Source organism: Eleginops maclovinus, chromosome 15 (genome assembly GCF_036324505.1).
Source record: "Eleginops maclovinus isolate JMC-PN-2008 ecotype Puerto Natales chromosome 15, JC_Emac_rtc_rv5, whole genome shotgun sequence".
Taxonomy (NCBI): Eukaryota; Metazoa; Chordata; class Actinopteri; order Perciformes; family Eleginopidae; genus Eleginops; species Eleginops maclovinus.
In genome coordinates, this window is record NC_086363.1 from 715,390 (window position 1) to 739,445 (window position 24,056).

A 24,056-nucleotide genomic window follows, 5' to 3' on the forward strand; every position below is an offset into this window, starting at 1 on the left:
GACTGGGAACATCGCCGCCTGAAGGCCCTCTGAGTAACACCGGTAAACTGGCACCAGTATTACGGCCTTAGTCAACAGCTCAGAACAAATCCTGGGTGTTTGGTGCTGCGGATTAAAGAGGGGGCTTCACCTCCTGTTTATTGACCACCACATTAATCCTAACATTCTCCTCCTCCTCCTCCTCCTCCTCCTCCTCCTCCTCCTCCTCCTTCTGCTGCTCCTCTTTAATCCCTACGATGGATGAAGCATCCTCCGCTCTTTATCGATTCTTTCATAACCGTTTAACCCTCTGCTTCCTCCTGCTATTCATCCTCACACACACACACACACACACACACCTCGGCCATGTGCCCCGTCAATTCAAGTGGAAAACATGCCAACTATGCAGTGTGTGTGTGTGTGTGTGTGTGTGTGTGTGTGTGTGTGTGACTTGCTGATGCAGCAGAGTTACCAGGTGTAACAGAGGGATACCCTTCTGCTGCAGAACACACACACACACACACACACACACACACACGGCAGGGAGTTACTCCTGAGAGACTTGAAGGGGAGAACGTTGCAGAGATCAACTGTTCATTTGTTTTGCATTTACCTCTATTTGTGCTGACTCTACTGCTGAGTTTTTACTCTCTTCTTACGTGTCGTTCTTTATGTGCCACTGGCACACACACACACACACACACACACACACACACACACACACACACACACACACACACACACACACACACACACACACACACACACACACACACACACACACACACACACACACACACACACACACACACACACACACACACACACACACACACACACACACACACACACACACACACACACACACACACACACACACACACACTGTTGGCCATCGGGAGCAGCTCAGGGTGCAATTGGAAATGAAACTGTAGCCTCCAACTTCTTTCTCCTGGTCTCCATCAGAAACATCCTTTCTTGAGACCAAAGATATGGACTTTCTGACTGATGAACAATCAAATAACTCTGAGAGGGAAACACTCCACTGATTGGCTCATATTGATCCAATCAGGAGCGACGGTCACCATCTATAACTCTTAACGGCACCACAAACATGCCGCTACTCGGAGGAAGGAGGGAGAGCATGGATGCATTTTAGCTTTGTTTCTCAATAACTGAACTGAATTCCATGTTAATACAGCAGATGTTTTAATGGACCAAACCCCCTTTTTAAGAGGCACTTTATGATGCAATTTAGCTGCTACTTTATCTTGTTTGCCAGTGCCAGAGACACATTTCAATTATATGTAAATGTAAAGGACAATAAAGCATTCCCAGTCTTAATCTGAATCTGACTAACAATTGGAAGAAATGCAATCCAAACAGAAATTGACCCTAAAACCTAAAAAAATCAATTAAAGAGTATTTTATTTCCGTTTAATGTACCAACTTGATCCTGTTGATGATGCAATCTCTTCCAGCTCACCGCCCCCCCCTCACAGACGCACAAGTCTTTGCTTTTCAAAAACACATCTCTGGTGTCACGAATCGTACGAGTGCACAGCGAGTGTGTGGGAGAGCCAGAGAGCTGCCTTCACACAGATTTGCATGATTGTTTTTATTAGATGGAGCTGAGATCAGCCTCCTCCACAATCACACACACACACACACACACACACACACACACACACACACACACACACACACACACACACACACACACACACACACACACACACACACACACACACACACACACACACACACACACACACACACACACACACACTCACAGCTGGATTGTGTCCTCCACTGGCAGAGCGGAGAAACAAAAGCAAGCAGAGGAATTTCATGCAGACTGGAAACATCGTGCTGCTTTTATTCTGAGATTATGTTCCTCTGCAGCTCAGCGTTTTATCCTGTCAGCAGAAGAGGACCACAGACAAACGGTAGATGCTATGAGGTCAGTCCGCGGGGACTCACAGAGTTAAGAGACAGAGACAATAGTGTGTGTGGACCAAGACCAGAATGAAGCTAGACCAAGACAAGATTGTTTCTGGAACGAGACAAGAGAGTGTGTGTGGACCAAGACCAGAGTGTATCAGGAAGGAGACAAGGAGAACATTAGTGTATAGACCAAGCCCAAAACATGTAGACCAAGAGGCTTCAAGACCAAGTCAAAACCACAACATCTGGTCCAAGATGAGACCAGATGAGACCAGTGCGAGTCCCAGACTGCACGACACACTCACAGTGAAATGTGGATCACGTAAACCACGGGCAACACACTCAATTCAAATATACCGAGCATTCCTTTAAAGCCAAGTATTCAACATGAAGCCTGCAGAGGGTATCAGGGATAAACCCAGACCCCACAGATAACCCTTTCAATGGGGAAAGCATGAAAGACACCTCCATCATGCAGCCTTGGTGTACTGCCATAAAACAACAACGACAGACTGTTAACAAACAAGCTGTGTCTCGCTTAAGACGTGCATCACACCAGGAAGAGCTCAGCCGCTGTTTACTGAAACTCTGGTCTGTGGCAGAGCTGAGAGCAACTCTGGCACCACACACAACACCGGAGGAGGTCTGGAGGGCAGAATGAAGCCCCCCACACACACACACACACACACACACACACACAGGAGGTGGGGGGGTCTTGTGTGTGGCACTGAAGCAAATTAGGTGGGATGGAGAGAGGAAGAGTACGAGAGACAAGAAGATGTGAGGAGGAGAGGCAGCGAGGAGCATGGGAAACCCCGATAAGCTTATCGAAATGAGACTCCATCTCCACCACCTCCCCCCACTGCTCTCTTCGTATCTTCCTCACTCTCCTCTTCCTCTCATCAAAGCCGGCAGTGGCCTCATCATGCCGACTGCACAGCGACCACCAGAGGGGAGGCCTCCACCCGGAGATAAGGCGGCAATTCTCCTCCGTGCGCTAGCTGTAGCGCTGTTTGACAACTCATTATCGTCCATCCATACAGCCGTCCATCCGTGAAACCCCCAGAGTAACACGTCCAGTTTATATACGGGGGGGGGGGGGTTATTTTCAGGAGCGTACGACGTGATACCCAGGGTTTGGAGCGTCACATCATCCGATAAATGCACGGTTTTGTTTTCAGAAACTTGACACGGTATTCCCTTTATTTTTGTGTGTGAATAAAGTTCAAGTGATTTTACAGCATTCATGTAAAATAGCAGGAACACCCCCCCCCCCCCCTGCAGGCGATGATGCCACATGTAATTTATGTTGGCGGTTTTAATACGGGAGTTTACAAACTGCCAAACAAGCAGGCGATGAGAAGTGACATGTGCATCATACATGCAGGATAGAAACAGGACTGCCAGTTAGAAGAGAGACTGAATCTCACTGGGACTGTCCGGGTCAATTAACGGATCAATTACATACCAATTAACGACATAAGGAATGTCTGCATTAATGCATCTTCTTATATTTTGCACTAGGGAAATGTATTATCAAGAACACATAAATGCATCTGGAGCTTTGCTCAGACGGAGCGGGCCGTGTTTTTATAAATGACTACAAAAACAGCTGATCAAAAGTCGACTGTATTTTAGTAATAATGCTGCAAAAGGCTAACGGAGAATCTGAACGGGTCAACGAGTAAGAAGTGTTTCTACTTTTACAGCGTACGTTTTTCAATGTTCATTTTATAGATATTAAGAAGTCTTAGGAAATGCTCAGCGGACACATGATCAAATATCTAGCACGCCTCTGTTAGAGCCGAGTATTGTGTTAAATCAGAGGCTGCTGTCGGCTTCAGAATGCAGACTCTTTCACTCATCCCTTCAGAGAGACGATCGCGTTAAGCAGAACGTCTGCAGTTCAAACAATGGAGGATATTTCAACGGTACGGAAGAGGATTGGGGTCACACGTAGGAGAACATCTTGAGATTTACTCAAAAAGTGTGACTAATTCTGACTAATGAACATTTCTGAAAGAGGTTCAAATGTTTTGGGGAGAATTTCTACTTTTTCTTCTGAATTCTGACTTTTTTCATAACTATCTGATTTTCATAATTCCCAATTTAAAAAAAACTAATATTCAGACTTTTTTCAGAAAACCTCAAAACAAAAGTCCAAACTTTGAAAAATATTCATTTTCAATCAGAAGTTTCTGAGAAAAAGCAGAATTGCACATTTCTAGAAATCTGAGAATAAAATGTTCCGAAAAAAGTCTGAATGTTTTTCTCTTTATTCTGAAATTCTGAAAAAAGATGGGACTAATGGAGAAAAAGATGGCGGTGCGTAATGGCAGGCTGGCAGGTCATGCCGGAGCGTACGCAAACAATATTGCCAAATTTACCTTCCTACAAAAAAATGGATTGTGTTCAAAAAACACACATAAAAAGCATAGACTGGCCGACATACTTGAAAGACTATTTGTTTTAAACTATGTGTTTGCAATACTGCTACTGTCCGTGCGAAGTTGCCATTCATGCCAACAACAACCTGGCTCTGAACGCGACGTTCGTCGCGGCTTTAATCTCAACCCATGGAGCCAATATGTAACCTATGCCAAAATTCTAAACAATGGCCGTGCTACCCAACCACCAACCTGGACAAATACCCGAGGAGCTGAGAACTTAAAACAACCGGACAGAAAGATCATCTACCTGATGGCAATCCTCCTGCTAGCTGGTGATATCCAACTAAACCCAGGGCCTCATCCGGCCTCCGCTGGCGATCTACTGCGCTCACCGGGTGCCTTGGATCTTCACCCTGCTCTAACGATGCCTCCGTCGGCGTATGGAAGTGCCCACGGGGGATACCTGTTGCGGCGGGGGAGTGGCGGCGGCGAATGGAGTGGCCTGGTTGCTTCGTCCTGGCTGGGGAATGGCGCTCTTGATGCGGCACTTTCCTCTGATGCCGACGTGGGGTATACTATCCCTGCTTTGGATACTACAACGACCGCAGCTGTCGAGGATCTCCATCGGGCGCAGTATGGAGAACGCTCCTGTCCACAAACACCTGGTAGCGGTGAGTTACCAACTTTGACTGCTCCACCCTCACAAGAGAATAGGCCAAATCAATCTGTGAACCCCGTCAAACAGACCCCTCTCAATCGGCAACACTGGGGACTAAACCCGGCGATTCGTAAACATCGAAGAACGAACTTTTTTCAAACTCTCAATCACGCAAAACTGATCTGGGATCCACAATCCAAACCTAAAGGATTACTCGGCGGACATTTAAATATACGAAGCATTGTCTCTAAAAGTAACCAGCTAGAACACTTACTTTCTCACTCTAACTTGGACTTTCTTGGTCTTTCTGAAACATGGCTTAACAAACACTCCCCCGAGGCTGCTTATGATATTTCTGGGTATAACGTGTTCAGGAGGGATAGAAACAAAGGCAAGGGTGGGGGATTGCTAGTATATGTTAAAAACACAATTACATGTAACCTCATTGAATGGTCACAGGAAATAGATATGGAGTGTATTGGGTTGAACATGTCACTATCTCCTCAGATGTCTTTCATTGTCATTTGTCTATATCGACCACCATCATCCAATAGCATATTCTATGAGCATCTTCATAATATTCTTAAGCAATGTGATATTAAAAAGGAGTTAATACTAATGGGTGACTTTAATATAAACTGGAACAAAAAAACTGAGCGTAAAAACTTAAAAGATATAACTAATAAATTCAATCTCTCCCAACTGATACAAGGTCCGACAAGAATAACCAACTCCTCTCAGACACAAATCGATCTGATATTTACAAACAGACCGGAGAGAGTAACTACATCGCATAACATGTTGACTGGTCTGTCTGATCATAATATCACATTGCTGGTAAGGAAACTAACCAGAAAACGACTTGGAAATTCTACCATAAGAAATCAATTTTATGAGAAAATTCCTAAAAACGAAATAGTGAACTTGGAGAATGCTATAAATCAAATTGACTGGTCTGATCTTCTAACCAACAGAGACACTGAAGTTAGCTGCAGTACTTTTTTCTCTACCATTAACGAAATAAGAGCAAACTTCACAAGGAAGGTGAAACAGAAACATGGACAAAAGACCACCCTACCATGGCTAAATGACACTCTCTGGCAACAAATGAAAGATAGAGATTCTGCTTTAAAGAGGGCTCTAAAATCAGGGCATAGTAGTGACCGGCTTACCTTCACAACTCTCCGAAATAAAGTATTAAGGAATCTAAGAAAGGCTAAGGCAGATTTTTTTATTAGAATCATTAATGAAGCACAGGGAAATGGGAAACTTATTTGGGAAAATCTTAATAAACTAATTGGTAGGAATAAAGAACAAAGAACAACTTTACCTGAACTTAAAATCAATGGAATATTGACCCAAGATAATGATATGATTGCAATTACTTTTAACGATTTCTTTATAAAATCAGTCAGGGAGTTGGCTCAAGGTATCCTAACTGAAACTGTGCCATCTATCCCCATTGATGATACTAAACCTATTTTTAAAATAAAGGAAATATCTGAATCAGAGGTTATCAAAATTATAACCTCCTTGAGGAACTCAAAAGCAAGGGATTCATATGGTTGGGATACCACATTTTTAAAATCACACAGGGATACACTTGCTTGCCCCATTGCTCATCTGATCAACCTGTCAATTAGGCAAAGCACTTTTCCAAGTTCATGGAAAACAGCAGTGGTATCTCCAATCTATAAGTCTGGTGATAAAACCATGGTGTCAAATTATAGACCCATTAGTATACTATCAGTAATCTCCAAGGTATCAGAAAAATGGGTGGCAGAACAGTTGAAAAATCATCTAAACTTGGGCCACAGTCCTTTACACCCAATGCAATTTGGATTTCGTACAAACCACTCTACAGATACAGCTAACTGTTTCCTCCTTGAAAACATCAAGTCAAAATTAGATGAGGGTGGTATAGTAGGTGCAGTGTTTCTGGACCTTAAGAAGGCTTTTGACACCGTGAATCACCAGACACTTTTATCTAAATTATCTTATTTTAACTTCTCAGCTGAGGCCATGAAATGGATGGAGTCCTATCTTATTAACAGGAAACAGAGTGTACATATAGGTAATTCTTATTCATCATATCTGGACTGTAATATTGGTGTACCCCAGGGGTCAGTACTGGGCCCTATCTTGTTTAGCTTGTACATTAACGACTTACCTTCAGTTTGTCCCTCTGTTAATATACAGATGTATGCAGATGATACCGTTCTTTATGTGCATTCCAAAAACAAGCAACAGGCTGCAGCAAAACTAACTGAAACACTGGTACATGTTTCTGACTGGCTAGAAAGGTCATATCTACATCTTAACATTAATAAAACAGTCTGTATGTTCTTTTCTAAGAGATCCTCAAGTGCACCACAGGCTGATGTCTATATTAAAGAAGAAAATCTCATGGTTGTGTGTGATTTTAAATACCTTGGCATCATCCTAGATTCTAACTTAACTTTTAAAAAGCATGTTAAAAAGGTGGCTAATACCATCAGATTTAATCTGGCTAATTTTAGACATATAAGGCCATACTTAACAACAGAGGCAGCTAAACTTTTTATGCATGCCATGATCTTTTCTCACATATCATACTGCTACACAAGCTGGTCCCAAGCAAACATGACAACTCTTAAACCAATAGAAACCCTCTATAAGCAAACTTTAAAAACACTAGATCAAAAACCTATCAGTTACCACCACTGTCATATCATTACAAAATATAATTTATTTAGCTTTGACAGTTTTTTACATTATCTAGATGCCTGTCTTATTTTTAAAATATTACATGGGCTTGCACCTCCTCCACTGGATGAATTTGTTCAACAGAAGAGCAGCAGTGGCAGGGCAACTAGGGCAGCCACCAGGGGAGACTGTGTTGTACAGTACAGACATAGTAAATTTAGCCAAACAGTCTTCTCAGTTCGGGCCTCAAATTATTGGAACTGCCTTCCACACAAAATCAGAGACAGCACCAGCTATCAGTTATTTAAAACAACACTTAAGAGATGGATTAAAAACAATCAAAACTGCACTCATTAATAGCTGTCTTAATTCATTCTAGGCCATTTGTATTTATTCTGTCTTTACTCTTTTGTAATGTGTAAGTTGATGATGTGTTGACCTGCCGGGGGACTACGGACGAAAATTAGCTTTGGCTAACTCCGGCACATTTACGTTTTTAGTGTATGTTTACATTGAGAATGTTAATTAATGTGCACTGTCCCTTTTCAAATAAACAAATAAATAAATAAAATAAATAAATTAAACCCAGAACTAAAAACTGACAATTAAAAAAAGAATCACGATTCTCAGAATCCTGCAACTTTCAGAAAGATGAATGTGAGATTAAATTAAAGTGATCAAACCCATGTGCTGGCCCCGGAGGCTGTGGCCTGTGAGTGTGGTTTGGACGTTAGGCTGAGGAGGCCAATCAGCCTAACTGGGGACACCTGACCAGTGCCCCAGGACCTGCCTAAGCCCAGCTGCCCGGAGTCACAGTCTCTGTCTGACTCTCCCTGGAACTCTGCGCCTTCGCCCAGCATGAACTTGAATCTTTTTTCTTCTGAGGCCATGAATACCAACAACTAGAAGGGTTCAGAGCGCCCTGTGTGTTTGTGTCCAGGATTCTAGCAGCGTCTTATCACCTCCAGAAGCAAACAGCAGTGAGGGTGCATCCAACACTTTACATGCTGAAGGAAAGACAATTTGACTCAGACTTTAGGGAAGCGAAAGCAGGGGCAGACAGTGTGAGGAAATACATCCCGAGAAAGCTTCTGTGTTGAAAGCATCGGGGAACAGAGACCCTGATAAAGGTTAGGAATAAATCTGGGTGCAGCTCCGCCTCGCTTCACGTTTCTCAGTAAAACCTGAGACTTTATAGGGCAGCTCCACTCCCTGCTGACATTACAGAGGAACAGGTCATTTCACAACGGAGCAGTGAAAGGTCGATTTCATTCTCAGATCACCCAGTCACTGGGAGCCAATTTAGTCTGTGAGACTGGAAATAAACCACTGCACCCCGAAACTCAGCTCCACAATCCAGCAGCGTGACTACCAAGAGATGTGAAATTGATAAAAAAAGATGCAAAATTATGTCAAATCCCTCCAAATGCAAACAAAACTACCTTTAGAAACGCAAAACGGAGCAAAATCAATAACAATATATGGAAAACTGAAGTAATTTTGCTCAGACTAAAGTATCTTCTGAGGAGTTTTACCGCTCCTGTAGTGTGTTCTATAGGGTTTAGTGCATGTAAATGGTCTGCAGAGGCTAAAATCCCTGTGTTTCTCTCCCACATACTACATACTGATATACACCTGAACATCAGCAGGAGAGGACTCTTTAAAGTAGAGACTCTACATACTGATATACACCTGAACATCAGCAGGAGAGGACTCTTTAAAGTAGAGACTCTACATACTGATATACACCTGAACATCAGCAGGAGAGGACTCTTTAAAGTAGAGACACTACATACTGATATACACCTGAACATCAGCAGGAGAGGACTCTTTAAAGTAGAGACTCTACATACTGATATACACCTGAACATCAGCAGGAGAGGACTCTTTAAAGTAGAGACACTACAGACTGATATACACCTGAACATCAGCAGGAGAGGACTCTTTAAAGTAGAGACACTACATACTGATATACACTTGAACATCTGCAGGAGAGGACTCTTTAAAGTAGAGACACTACAGACTGATATACACCTGAACATCAGCAGGAGAGGACTCTTTAAAGTAGAGACACTACATACTGATATACACCTGAACATCAGCAGGAGAGGACTCTTTAAAGTAGAGACTCACTCTACAGACTGATATACACCTGAACATCAGCAGGAGAGGACTCTTTAAAGGAGAGACACTACATACTGATATACACCTGAACATCAACAGGAGAGGACTCTTTAAAGTAGAGACTCTACATACTGATATACACCTGAACATCAGCAGGAGAGGACTCTTTAAAGTAGAGACTCTACATACTGATATACACCTGAACATCAGCAGGAGAGGACTCTTTAAAGTAGAGACACTACATACTGATATACACCTGAACATCAGCAGGAGAGGACTCTTTAAAGTAGAGACTCTACATACTGATATACACCTGAACATCAGCAGGAGAGGACTCTTTAAAGTAGAGACACTACATACTGATATACACCTGAACATCAGCAGGAGAGGACTCTTTAAAGTAGAGACACTACATACTGATATACACCTGAACATCAGCAGGAGAGGACTCTTTAAAGTAGAGACTCTACATACTGATATACACCTGAACATCAGCAGGAGAGGACTCTTTAAAGTAGAGACTCTACATACTGATATACACCTGAACATCAGCAGGAGAGGACTCTTTAAAGTAGAGACACTACATACTCATATACACCTGAACATCAGCAGGAGAGGACTCTTTAAAGTAGAGACACTACATACTCATATACACCTGAACATCAGCAGGAGAGGACTCTTTAAAGTAGAGACTCTACATACTGATATACACCTGAACATCAGCAGGAGAGGACTCTTTAAAGTAGAGACACTACATACTCATATACACCTGAACATCAGCAAGAGAGGACTCTTTAAAGTAGAGACGCTACATACTGATATACACCTGAACATCAGCAGGAGAGGACTCTTTAAAGTAGAGACGCTACATACTGATATACACCTGAACATCAGCAGGAGAGGACTCTTTAAAGTAGAGACACTACATACTGATATACACCTGAACATCAGCAGGAGAGGACTCTTTAAAGTAGAGACTCTACATACTGATATACACCTGAACATCAGCAGGAGAGGACTCTTTAAAGTAGAGCAACAGGAAGATAAACGACGGCCCTCAGCTCAAGTTAAAGGCTCTGAATGGAAGCAGGTTTCAGAAAACAGACAGAAGCTCGTGACCTTATCCTCGGGACACTGACGTACAAAAACCCCATCAGGTTATTCTCAGACTTGAGTCAGACACAGGTTTGTTTGTTTGGACTCTTTTATAAAGCTCAAACTGTGCATGCTGACGTTCCTATGACGCTCAATCTTCAGTTTTATTTTAGATTTGTGAAAGTTTTCTTATTTTGTATTTATTAAAGATAAGAGTTTTGGTAATTGCGCAACGTGTATCTACAAAATCATAATATGAATCCATACTTTTGCAGTACTTATAAACTCATGCACACAGTGGAAGACGTTAAAACCACAGGTTTAGATGTTTTATTGCAGTGTTCCCGTTTATTGAACCAAACTGCTGATATGAACGGAGAATAAAGAGAGGCAGCAGTAGCAGAGTGTTTCTGACGCCTGAGATATGAGCTGCAGGTAGCAGCGCGTCCTCAGTAATGGTTTTATTCCGACGCTTGGTAAATCATTTATCTGCAGCTCCAGAGCCCCACGGTTATCTGATCCGACGGCAGGCCCTTCACCTCTGCACGCCGCAATCTGATTACTGTTTATTCCAAATAAATCCTGATTAGCATCGGTACTGTCCAGCTGTATCCAGGACACACTTATTGAGGCGCAGTTTGTTGGGACTGATCCTGCAGGTCTCAGATAAATCCAGAGCCTGTCTCTGATTGGCTGAAACACCAAACAGATCGTTGCAGTATCCCATAACCCCCTCTGTTTCAGCCCTGTTCCTAAAGTGCTGATTCTGTAGCTTTAAATGCTAATGAGCTGCTGCTGGCCACGCCCCCTCTGAGAGGTGATTGGTTTAAAAACAACGGTGCTCTGGGAGGAGATCCAGCTGATAAAGTATGTATCAAACAAATCTGCAACTCCCCAAATGTGGTAGGTTTTTTAAACTTGCCTTAAATATGAAAATTAAATCTCTAATAAAGTTCAGCTCGACATCGGATGGAACCGAAGAGATTTCCGCTCGCTCTCTCAAACCAATCAACCCAAACTCGTTAACCAGCGTCTCCTGCAGCGGCGCTCACACCGAGACTGAGCCGAGGAGGAAACAGCAGCAGCAGCATACGGTCATAAGATAACCCCCCCACCTCTCACAAAACCGTTAATTACTGATCTGTAAGTTCAACCTTTAAGGTCAGTGTATCAGAGTGAATCTGAACAGCTGGGAGGTTAACAGTCTAACCCTGAGCACAGCTACAGCGCCCCCTTGTGTCCACATCCAGGAAACACTGCACCCACTCAGACTGACAGAAGAGGAGTGAGATTATTAAACTGGGATTAAAATGTAAACACGATAAAGAAACACGAATTACTAAAATCGCTAACCAGCCTCCACGTCTGCATTTACTGTAATTTTACAAAGGGGAGGGACACGTGAGGAACTGGAAAAAACACTCAGTTTTCTGTTTTTTTAAAACCAACATTAATCCCTGTCCCTGACGTCTGGAGGGACCCGGTTATGTAAAGCCTTGTATATAATTCCCGATCACTTTAAAATGAAGTCGTGCTTCCCCCTCTATCCCTGGCCCACGTGTGCTCGCTCACCTGAGGCGGACGCAAAGCACCCCGGGATGTGTGGCGACCAGACGGTGCTGTAGATGACCCCTTCGTGACCCCTGAGCGTGGACAGGGATTGGCTGAGAGACGGGTCCCACTGCAGGGAGAGAAAACACACATTAAAGATTTTAAAAAAGAAGAGAAACTTTCTGGAAAAATCAGGAAAAACTGAACTCACCACTTTAGCCGTTTGATCCCAGGAGCCGGAGACGATGAGGTTCTCTCCTCTGGTCTGACTCCAGTCCACAGAATACACCTACACACACACACACACACACACACACACACACACACACACACACACACACACACACACACACACACACACACACACACACACACACACACACACACACACACACACACACACACACACACACACACACACACAGCCTCCTTATGACAGCCCAAAGACCTTCTATGGGTAAACATTACTTCCTCGTCGACCCGACCCGGACAAGCAGTGGAGGATGGATGGATATGTGGACAGGTGACACAGGTAAACATTCTCAGCGTGCGTCTCGGTCCCTCTCTCACCTCCTGTGTGTGTTCTTTGGCCGCCCGCAGCGGAGCGCTGTGATTGGCCGTGTCCCACAGCTGCAGGCTGCCGTCCCCGCCCCCGGCGACCAACACATGCTCGTTAGCCTCGCTCCACGCCACGTCGAACAGGCCATCCCCCCACTGCCAGCTACAGACACACAGACACACACACACACACACACATTGTACTTCATGTCACAATATATATCTATATATAAAAAACCATATATTGAGTTTGATTGATAAATAAAATGCACAAAGTATAAAGTTTACCTTCTCACTAAAGCCACCCCCGTCTCCGTCTCCTCCAGAACCAGCAGGGTGCCGCAGCCTGCAGGAACACACAGTACTTACACAGGAGCTCTCTGACCCTTAAAGGTGAGTGAGTGTGTTTTCCTCACCAGCGATGCCGTAGTGCTGAGCGGCGGCGCAGGCCACCCTGCGGGGGAGGAACGGGGAGACCTCCACAGCATATCCGTGACGACCCGCACAGCGAAACACCTTCTCCATCACCTGCAGCTCCGGAGGGAGGGGGGTGCCTTAATGGAACAAGGATCCCTGTGGGGAGGCACGCAGAGCAAAGGTTGATTCAGTCTCTATGTTTTACTTTTCCACAGCTGCAGAGACATCAGGGAGGGGGGTAACTACAGGTCACCGGTTCAAGTCCCCGAAAGACCAAGAACTACCGAGGTGTCCCTGAAGGCACCGTGTGGCTGAGTCTGTGGGGACTTGGGACTGAAGGGTCGCCGGTTCACGGCTCGATCGGACCAGACAAACACAGACTGGACTGGACTGGAACTGGGAGCTGGAGAGGTGCCAGTTCACCTCCTGGTGCCTTTGAGGAAGGCACTGAACACTGCTCCATGGTGCCGGGCGGACTGGCTCTCTTCTTGACCTCTCCAGCATGCATGTGTTCACCTGTGTGTATGTGTATGTGTCTTGTATCACAATAATGCATGTTCATGTGCACGTGTATACTTCACTGTGTGTCTCCACATTTTACTTCAGTGTTTTGAATGTATTTGACTCTCCTGTTGTTGTATTTCATCTCATATAATAACGTTAACTGTACTTTAGAGTGTCATCTGTGTGCGTTATCCTGTGAAGCCCACTGGGACGAACCTGTTGTGTTGTGGGCTCTATAAATACACTTTGATTTGATTTATAATAACAAATAACCAGTTTAAAAACCGACACAAACATCCGTTACTAAGTTGTAACGGGACTCACCGATTCAAACGTCATGAAGAAACGATAAAACAACTGGAAAAAGGTTCATAAATCCTTAAAAAGTGGAGGTTTGGTTGATTTTTCTTGCAGGTTTTCTCCATGGATGTTTCAGGAGCATTCAAAAACCCTACTACCGTGTTTTGATCAGGTGACCAAAAGACCCGGATGAAGGCGGTGTTGGTTGTAATACTGTCATTGGGTCGGTAGGGGGGGCTGTTTCTCCGACATAAATAATGATAATAAATCATTAAAAAAATAATATTTATAAATATAAAACTATAATACTAACAATGTTAACAATTAAAAAATATAGAAGAAAAAATAACATTATTATTATTGGTATCAAACCACCTTTTGGGAAAATAAACATGACAAAGGTGTTTCCTTAATAATTGTACTTCATGTCACAAAATATATCTATGTACTCAAAACTACATATTGAGTTTAATTGATAAACAAAATGCACAAAGTATTCATACATTTGAATCTAGATAACATCATTTTTTTGCTAAATAAGAAAGCAAAGTAGCTTTAATGTTTTATTGTTTTAAGGCAAAGAAGAAGAAATTGTAAAATGACTTCACTTTAATGTAATAGTCATTCAAACCAGTAATGGCAGTAATTTAGGCTGGCCATATTTATTTATCTATAGTATCGCACTTATATATTCTGCATAAAGTTTCTAGTGTCGTTGGTCACCTCACATGGCTGTAATAATGACCTGATGACCCCAATGATGTCATTACCCCTTCCTCAAGAACTCAACAAGGGGCCGATTACTAAAGGGATGGTAGAAACAACTATAGTAATATAAAATACAGCCACAAGAGGAATAGTTTTTATTAAAAACAGCACAAAAACATGAGAAAGAAGACGGTACAATATCATAAAAAGAGGAATCTATATTTCATAAAGTCAGCCAATATGTGATTCACAATAGAGCTGCACAGACTGGAGAAAATATCCAATGGTGATTATTCTGACCGATAGTGTGATTGGGATCCGATATATATATAAAACTATATGTAGTCATCGTGGTGGAGGATCTGTCACAACCATTTGTACGCCGGGTTTATCTGAAGCTCACAAAACTTCATTCAGAAGATGAACTTTTACACCTAATTCTTTATCTCTGAAAACCTCTGGAGGTCTCTTGGACCAGGGAGATGCTGCCTTCAGGGTCCAACACAGAAAAAATACATCCTTATAAATACACTTTGATTGGTTGGTTGGTTGGTTGATTGACTGATTGATTGGTTGGTTGGTTGATTGATTGACTGATTGATTGGTTGGTTGATTGGTTGACTGACTGTGCAGCCCTAGTCCGTTCAGTATATATAAAAATGTAAAATAGTTCACTGAAAGCTCGTGGCCCCGAACTCGGCTTCGTGCAGGAACTGCTGGATCTTGGTTCGGACCCAGGACTGTTTCTGTGGCGTGAGCCTCCTCAGGGCGGGGGCCAAACTCAGGAGGAACAGCGTCACATCGTCTTTTTGAGCCTCGAGGGCCTCTGTCCTCCTCAGATGCTCCTCCAGCAGCGCCTCGCTCCTCCTCTTGGTCCTCGGCTGCTCCTCCCGCGACGTCCCTCCGGTCCTGAGGTCTCTGCACTGGCTTCCTGTCTGTCAGAGAACAGAGTTCAAATTACTGCTGCTGGTTTATGAAGCCCTGAATGGTTTGTGGCAGTGGTTCCCAACCTTTTCTGAGCCCATATTATAAATGTGATTTACTCCATCCCAACAGAAAGGGCAAGAGGAGTCTTGTTTTTCAAAATAAAACCCACATGAGTTATGGTACCTTTAAAGGAAGCCTTTTCATTATGCTTGTGATGAGGCTGGATTTTCAAAATAAAAGCCCCATTGGAATAACTATCGATTCAGGAAGCTACGCATGAGGCATGTATTTTTCAAAATAAAAGCCCTCTATAGAGTAACTGTATAGGAGGGTGAGGAATAGGCTGCATTATTTCTCATTGCTCTTAATGTATTTCACTTTTGAAAGGTGATAAATAAATAAACTTGCCTCCTCGTCGTCGCTCAGCACCAGAAGCTCCGCCTCCTGGTCCTCCATTTTCAGGTGGTGGTTCAAGTTAGGTTGATCCGACGACGAGGAAGAGGGCTGTGAGGAGGCTAAGGACGCAGCTAGAGAGGTCACTGAATGCATCATCATCTCGAACAGCTCCTTCATGTTGTCGTGCTGCTGCTGCTGCTGCTGTTGCTGCTGCTGCTGCTGCTGCTGCTGCTGCTGCTGCTGCAGCTGCTGCGTTTGTGCACAGTCGTCTTTTGCGGCTCCATCCTCCATCTTGGCTTCTTTGAATGTGAAGTCGTCTCCGGTGTCGGAGGACGGTCGCTTCCTCTGCACAAACTCTGAGGAAGAGGAGGATGTGGTGGTGGTGGTAGCGTCCACTACAGAGATGTCTGGCAACAGAGAAAAGCAAAGGCACGTTTCTTAAAGTAAAATCCCCATTGAGTAACGTTATCTCTAAAGGAAGCTCAGAATCAGGCTTTTTTCCCCATAAAAGCCCCAGGAAGAGCTTTATTTTTCTAAATAAAAGCCCCATAGTTTGCTGTATTCTTTCAGTGAGCTTGGGATGAGGCATGTTTTTTCCAGGTAAAGGCCCCACAGAGTAACTGTATCCCCAGGAAGCTCAGAAACAGGATTACTTTTCAAAATAAAAGTCTTATAGAGTAACTGTATCCTTTAAGGAAGCTAAGGAAGAGGCATTCTTTCTAAATAAAACCCAAAAGAGGTTTTGTATCCTTAAAGGGGGATCTGGAGAGGTACTTTTTTTAAAAACAAAAGACCAGTAGATTAAATTGATCCCTAAAGGAAGCTTGTGATAAGGCTTGTTTTTCAAAATAAAACCCCAGAGCTTCACTGTTTTTTAAATTTGTTATACTGTTACTGTTACTGGATTTATTAAATTATAATTTCTGTATTTTTATATTTTATGCATGCTCCTGAGTTAATATTAAGCAATCTGTGGCTCTTTACTCGCTGTAATAATGTCAATTTCCCTTCTGATTCTGAATTTTCTTAGCCTACGAACCGTAATGCTCGTCGTCATCGCTCCGCGTCTCGGTGGTCGTGCTGCAGCCCATCTCTGAGGAGTGGAAGTGGGACGGCTGGGGGTCCAGAGCCCAGCCGTTGGTACCAGCTGCTCGGGCATCAATGAACGGGTTCAGAAAGGACAGGATGGCCGAGTACCTCCAGGGCCGGTAGTTAAAGAGCCCGATGCCGCTCTCACGCCGCTCCTTCTCCCGCTGCCGCTCCCTGCGGTGCTGATCCCTCAGCGTCTTCCACTTCCTCCGGCACTCAGACTCTGAGGACACATTATCATGTTACTTACTACTATAGATATATATTCATATAAACAAACAAACAAAAATAAACAGGAATAACAAGTTCAATATATACACTGAAAAACATCTCAGATCAGTTTTATCACCAAGTAGGTTTACACATGAGGAAGTAGCTTTGGTTTATGTGGTGCATTCAAAGACACAGAAAGAAGAATACATAGCCAAATTAAATATAATAAAAACAGGACTGTTGACAGCTAATTCAAAAACCGAAATATATATATATATATATATATATATTTAAATATGACAAATACTATATAATGTACTGTATGTGTAGTCTCCCTGTTAAATAAACACTATTAAGGGCCAAATTACAGCTAACACAACGAACAAGTAGGATTGTATTTACACTTAGTGTGCAAGGAGTAGCATATATAATATAAATGGAATACTCTTTATCTGTGAGGTGTTTTTAAAGATCAAAAACGTAAGTAGGAACCACTGTGCTTACGGATGAACCACAGGAGTCGGACGGTATTAAGAGAGACACCCTGTTTGTTTTGATCTTTACAGATCAGATTTAACGGAAACGGTTCACATTGATAGGATTTAACAGACCCTCACTCCACAGCCACATTACTGCTGCTTCTTTCGGGGCGAATGGGTGAAATACCCGGTGATCGTTACCGGCTGAAACCGTTTAAACGGAGCTCTTACCGGGGACACCGACGATCTGAGAGACCTGCCTCCAGGACTCGGCTCTCATGTTCAGGTCTCTGTAGGTCAGGGAGCCGCTGTCGTACAGAGAGGGGAAGCCCGACACCGCCACGATCAGTTTGTGCTCCATTTATTCACCGGTGAACTCCTCCGCCTGGAGAGGAGCGGGAGGAGGAGAGGAGCGAACGGAGGAGAGGAGGAGAGGAGGAGAAAACAAAACACAGCGGGGTGTTTCCGGTTCCTGTTCGCAGCTGAGCCTCAAGCCCGCAGGAAGAGCGCCGGCCGATGAAGCTGATTTTGGGGATGCTTTGTGAGTGGTCAGACGGTGGTACTGCAGCTCCGTGATGTGACCCAGAGAGACTTTCCCCCTGTATCATATATATATATATATATATATCAGAATTATCAGAAATTATATACATTATTAAAGTCAAAATTTGGAGAGAAATAAGGAAATAACGGGTTTTTTTTAAAGGCGTCAAAGTTCTTACAAAAAGACATATTTTTTAAGAATTCTAAGAAAAAAGTACAATTCAGAGGAAAACTAAAAAGGCCATTTAAACAAAAAAATGGAAATCTGAAATCAGACTTTTGAGTAACACTGAACATCTGAAAAATAAATAATTCAAAGACATAAAACTGTGATGGATTTGTGAGTCCGCAAGGAGACCTCACTCCAAATAGACTGAACTCTGCAAAGCATCATGGTGCAATGGAGACCAGAAACTTCTAGAAACATTTGAGATGCAATTTTAAGAAAAAGACGAAATTCTGAAGAAAACGAAAAAGATTTGGAGAAAAAAAGAGTAAAAAATCTGATAAAAAACAGAGACGGTTTTTTTTTTCAACATTCTGAGAAAACTGAAGTCTGAGAAATAAATAATTCAAGGGAAACAGAAAGAGAGATGGATGTGGGAAAAAGTAAGACTTTTGAAATCAGTCAAAATGATGAGAAAGACATGTTAAGAGGTCAGAGTGACAGACAGAGGCTAGTTTAAAAACAGAGTTCTGATCTGAAGAGGGATTTCACATGTGGCCCTAATCCTCCGTACTGTCGAGGTGGCTTTCGTCTTGTTTAATATAAAGCGATAATATAACGCCATATGCGAATCATAAGTTTAACCCTGAAATATGTTTTAGTTTTTCTCTGCAATCCCCTTCAAGTTAAAAAGCCCCCAGGATAAAAAAATCAAAGACTTCCCCCTCACATTGTTTCTCACGAGACGCTCACAATGGTCAGAAAAGTGAAAAACGAGCATCTCAGGATCACCGGGCATGCTGGGGAAATCCCTGTCAGTTTCCCAGACTGTTTACAAGCCTAAATAAAGCAGGGGGGGGTCAAAGGTCAAAAATATCTAAAAATAGAGCCTCCAGAGGTCAGACAATTAAACTGAGCAGCAGCAGGAAATCCTAAAACACACAAAAACTCACTGAGAGGAAGAAGTGGATCTGAGGCTCGTGACAGGAAGAGACAGCTGTCAATCGAATACGCTCCACATCATACATGTCCGTTTGATCACAGGCACACAGGTAAATATGTTCCCTATAAGAAGTGTATAATGTGTCCATACAACATGAATATCAGATTCATGTGCACTTTCTGATATTAAGGAAAAATTCAGTGAAAAGAAAAACCTTTGAAAAATAAAAAGTCAGACTTTTGATAAAAAACACAAAAAATCATGCTTTTTATTTTTGTTTAAAAAGTAACAATATTAAGTAGAGATCTGCAACGGAATATAAAATAAAATACAATAGAAATATTTATACAAACATAAAAAGTCAAAAATGCTTATAAAATAACGTGCTTATTACGCCGCAGGGTGTGTTAGCAACGTCTCGGGAACGGGGAGATCAGGACTTGGGACCAAACGTATGCACACACACACACACACACACACACACACACACACACACACACACACACACACACACACTCTGAGGCTGAGAAATGGATCACATTACTGAAAGTCCTCTTTGATACTTGATATATTTTCCATATTTCTCCTGTGTTTCTGATTCTGTGTTAGTTGACTCTCAGTACGGTAGTGTCTTCTGCTTCCAGAGACCGGGCTTGGGTCTTGCTTTGATGGAAACGAGGGGTTCACGTTGGGTCAAGCTAGATTTTTTTGGTCCTAATTTTAGCTTGACTGTCCCTGCTGTGATTCATCGGACTTTCTGAAGTGCAGTCTGGACAGCTGACGGGAAGCAGCTAGCGTATTTCTGTTAGCATGTTGCGTTGCAGACGGCATGTTAATGAGAGATGAACGTACAGATATTTCAGAATGGCATCTAGTCAATGTGTGTCTGTATACCTGTTCAGTGTTACAATGGTAACAGATGCCCCCCACACACACACACACACACACACACACACACACACACACACACACACACACACACACACACACACACACACACACACACACAAACACACACACACACACACACACACACACACACACAAGAAGGTTGACATGTCTGCTGTAAACTGTCATCTGCCACATTCCCAGCATTCCTGGCTTTAAGTCCTGTTAATCTTTATGTTACACTTATGTGTGTGTGTGTGTGTGTGTGTGTGTGTGTGTGTGTGTGTGTGTGTGTGTGTGTGTGTGTGTGTGTGTGTGTGTGTGTGTGTGTGAGTGTGAGGGGCAGAAACTGGTGTATTTTCTGCATGTAGAGGTATTTCAAGCTGCAGGACTCTGAGTCTGAGAATCAGACTTCAGGGACTGAAACCAAACAATGTCTGTCGTGCCGCTCGCTGCCTGAGTCAACAATCACATGCGCACACACACACACACACACACACTCGGGCCTGCCTGCACGGTTTCCTTGCTTTCTGCGTCTCCAACGCGCTCTTTCTTCTCGTCTGATTAATCACCTCTAAATCACACACACAGTCCTTCACTCTCTTCCTCCTTTTCTCCCACTTCCCTTCTTCTTCTGTGGTATTTCTCACAATGTCCTCCTCCTCTCTCATTGTTCTGGAGTAAACTGGAGGATTGCTCATTTCATTTATTGGAGCTGGACTTGTTTTTCCACAGCAGGAACGTTCATGCAGCTTCACACCTGACCTTAGAGTTTTACAGTCAACTAACACGGCTAAAATATCGACTAAACGGTCAACAAAATCATTGATCCTGTGTTTAGGTACACTTCGTTGTTGTTGCAGTTGCTAAAACCCTACTTTACTTTAGAATCTCGTGCAAAAACTCTCAGAAAGTGTTATTTTTGCATCACACAAACACTGAACGTCTTTCTTCATGCCAACTGCACACGGATGTCCTGAGTATAAACACTTCTATCTAGAGGATTCATTTTCATTTGAGGCATGCTTTAAATATAAGTGGACACAAATGCAAAGGACGAAACAAAGAAATGTGTTCATTCTCAAAGTCAAAAGACTCTCAGACTCAAATAATTATAACTGCAGACGGCATGAAGATACTGTGAACAAAATACACTTTAATGCACTATACTGCAGCTCCGACAATCCTCCTGAATTAGCATCATTATCCATTTAAATGATTTGATAAAAAGCTGGGTAGCTGAACCTTTTAGTGCCTGAACTTATCAGATAAATATAGTAAAGTATTTCTCTCTGAACCCGCCTGTGTGTGTGTGTGTGTGTGTGTGTGTGTGTGTGTGTGTGTGTGTGTGTGTGTGTGTGTGTGTGTGTATGTGTGTGTCAGGCGTAGGCTCCTCTACAATAAGAGGCTCTGTGTGAGGGGGCAGAGGGGCATGAAGTCGGGTCAAACGCCCTGAGAGAACGGGCCTGGGAAAGCCAGGGGAGCAAATCAGCATGGATGTTTTTCCCACAAGCACCTGAACGCACCATTCACAACCTGCCTGAAGGGTTCCTCGGCTCATCGTTCCTCGACTCAACTGTTTCAGTCACATGAGTAATAAATGCTCCTCTCTAGATCCACACTTCTTTTATTTTAATTTTCACAAAACGAGTAAAACCCTGAGAAAATGTGCATGTTTTCCTCTTTAATTCATGCAATGTAGGCTTGAATTTGCATAGTTTGATTCCATTTAATTACCTGATGCTCTAACTGAAACACATCTCAGTAGGTGTAGCACAGATAGACATTCAGAACAGCACAAACCCTGCAGGACAAGGATTCAAAACAAGCAAACTTCAATGTTTTGCAGCTGGTTTCTGTTCAGTCTCTAAACTGCTAAACCTTCTCATTTGAATCCCTCTCCATCCACCGTGTTATGATTGTCCTTCCTCCTGAATTGAAATAAGGACTGCGAGTGGTTAGATGAAGGACACAGATGAACTTTCCCCAGGACCATTAGCATCACTTTCAGGTACAACACAGCATCATCTGCAAACAGCTCGATGCTCTTTGAACTCGTTTCTTAGCAACGTTATAGTTTCTGCTATGAATGAAAAAGGTTTCAAGCTCAAAATGTTTGCTTTTTAAAACATTTTCCAATCCAGGAACTTTACTGATGTAGTCTTCTCTACGTTACACTTATGTGAGGCTTTCTGTCCGGAGCAAAATGCAAAAGGCAAAACTGATGTTAACTTAATAGTTTACAGCTAATGGAGTTTCAATGAGTCGCTATCTTTCTTTCATTAATAGAATCTAATTCCTCCTCCCATTTATTTAGCTCTTCTTTAAACAGTATTTTATTCCCTATTTCATTTAATGTTTATAGACTCCTGGATTTAATTGGTCAACTATGCAGTATAGGATGTATACTTTACTTCGTCTCCATTACTGGAACATTGGTCTTGCAACATAATCTGCACAAGTTATACTTTCCTGTTTCCTCTTGTAGTATTTGTACAGTTTTTAAAATGAGTTTTATTGTTTTATATCTCGGGATTTCAGATTTTCAATGCCAGTTCTCCACGGTAACAATACAACTTTGAGTCTTTAAATGTCTTTTTAGCCGCCTTGTTCTGACATCAGTAACTCTCACGACTCCCTCTGGTCCTGAAGACAGATGTGAGTTGCTGATCTTTTTATCGTTGTTTGCCTCTGGTATCTCTGAACGAACACCAGAGCTCGGAGATGTGGTCTCAGGCTGGTGTCGATCGGGGAGATAATCTTGTGTCAGCCTCCTCTGGAGATCAGCTGTGAGGGCGAGAATCAGGACGATCTCAGATGACCGGTCTCTCCGTACGATCCTCCGAACAATGAGCGCCTCTCAGCACCGCACAGAATAACACTCTTTCTCTGCGGAGACACAATTATCCTTTTCTCTCTTCATCCACTCCGCTGCTTCCGTCCTTTCTAACATGTTAATTCACTTAAAGCACAGAAAATAAATCCCCTTCTCTTCTCTTGTCTCCGTGAGCTCTTCTCATGCTCTGTATTTATAGACAGGGGACTTTTCTCTGAGCTCAAAGGCACATTTACAGAGGTTGGCTTTTTATCCAGATCAAACAGGAATCACCGGGAATAAAGGTTACGTTTCTTTTCAGGTTCAAGGAAATGTGTCTACAGATATTGTTAATATTGCTGCAGACAGGAAAACAAACTGAAAAGTTGTTCTGTCTTTCAGGTCGAAAGTGTCGCATATACACCCGACATAACAAACAGACAATTAACACAACACTGCAATGACTCATGCAATATGTTCAGGACCCTTTAACAAACATTGGATCTGGAATTGAACTCTGTATTTCATTTTAGGGATGACTGGGTCTAACTTCATTAAATATCCTTCTTGATGCAACCCGTGATAGCGGTTCAGTGCATGGTGACACAATGAGAGCAGGTCATTGTATGTTAGTCCCTTCATAGCAAAGTAAAGGTGTGTTCTTGTCCCTGCACAACTGGG

The 24,056-nt window shown here is 42.8% G+C and overlaps 2 protein-coding genes across 6 annotated transcripts in view; both read right to left on the minus strand.

Annotated features, from left to right (window-relative positions):
* The window catches only part of pex7 (peroxisomal biogenesis factor 7), a 35,479-nt gene extending 21,098 nt beyond the window's left edge, over nucleotides 1-14,381 (minus strand). For all 3 annotated transcript variants that reach the window (XM_063902132.1, XM_063902131.1, XM_063902133.1), the window contains exons 1-6: nucleotides 14,233-14,381; nucleotides 13,404-13,560; nucleotides 13,276-13,333; nucleotides 13,000-13,150; nucleotides 12,641-12,718; nucleotides 12,451-12,559 (exon numbers count right to left, since the gene is read on the minus strand). In XM_063902132.1, the coding sequence (XP_063758202.1) occupies nucleotides 12,451-12,559; nucleotides 12,641-12,718; nucleotides 13,000-13,150; nucleotides 13,276-13,333; nucleotides 13,404-13,512 (505 nt within the window). In that variant the 5' untranslated portion in view covers nucleotides 13,513-13,560; nucleotides 14,233-14,381. The remainder of the gene's footprint in view (nucleotides 1-12,450; nucleotides 12,560-12,640; nucleotides 12,719-12,999; nucleotides 13,151-13,275; nucleotides 13,334-13,403; nucleotides 13,561-14,232) is intronic.
* A 667-nt stretch (nucleotides 14,382-15,048) lies between these two features.
* LOC134876892 (ras-interacting protein RIP3-like) lies at nucleotides 15,049-18,537 on the minus strand. 3 transcript variants are annotated; one of them, XM_063902128.1, is made up of 4 exons: nucleotides 18,252-18,537; nucleotides 17,279-17,551; nucleotides 16,252-16,646; nucleotides 15,049-15,847 (listed from the first exon to the last, which is right to left on the minus strand). In XM_063902128.1, exons 1-4 carry the CDS (start codon nucleotides 18,379-18,381, stop codon nucleotides 15,752-15,754), a joined length of 894 nt encoding a protein of 297 aa, XP_063758198.1. In that variant the 5' UTR covers nucleotides 18,382-18,537; the 3' UTR covers nucleotides 15,049-15,751. The 3 variants fall into 3 exon arrangements, with proteins under 3 accessions (XP_063758198.1, XP_063758197.1, XP_063758196.1); XM_063902127.1 differs by having other exon boundaries at nucleotides 16,248-16,646; XM_063902126.1 differs by having other exon boundaries at nucleotides 15,049-15,851; nucleotides 18,252-18,530.
* Between the last annotated feature and the right edge of the window lie 5,519 nt (nucleotides 18,538-24,056).

Excerpts from the sequence above, each read along its gene's own strand:
- LOC134876892 (XM_063902127.1), bottom strand. The coding sequence starts at position 18,381 with ATGGAGCACAAACTGATCGTGGCGGTGTCGGGCTTCCCCTCTCTGTAC. Across the intron at positions 17,552-18,251 it reads TCAGATCGTCGGTGTCCCCG|AGTCTGAGTGCCGGAGGAAG; the intron begins GTAAGAGCTCCG and ends ATGTGTCCTCAG. Across the intron at positions 16,647-17,278 it reads CGATGACGACGAGCATTACG|ACATCTCTGTAGTGGACGCT; the intron begins GTTCGTAGGCTA and ends CTCTGTTGCCAG.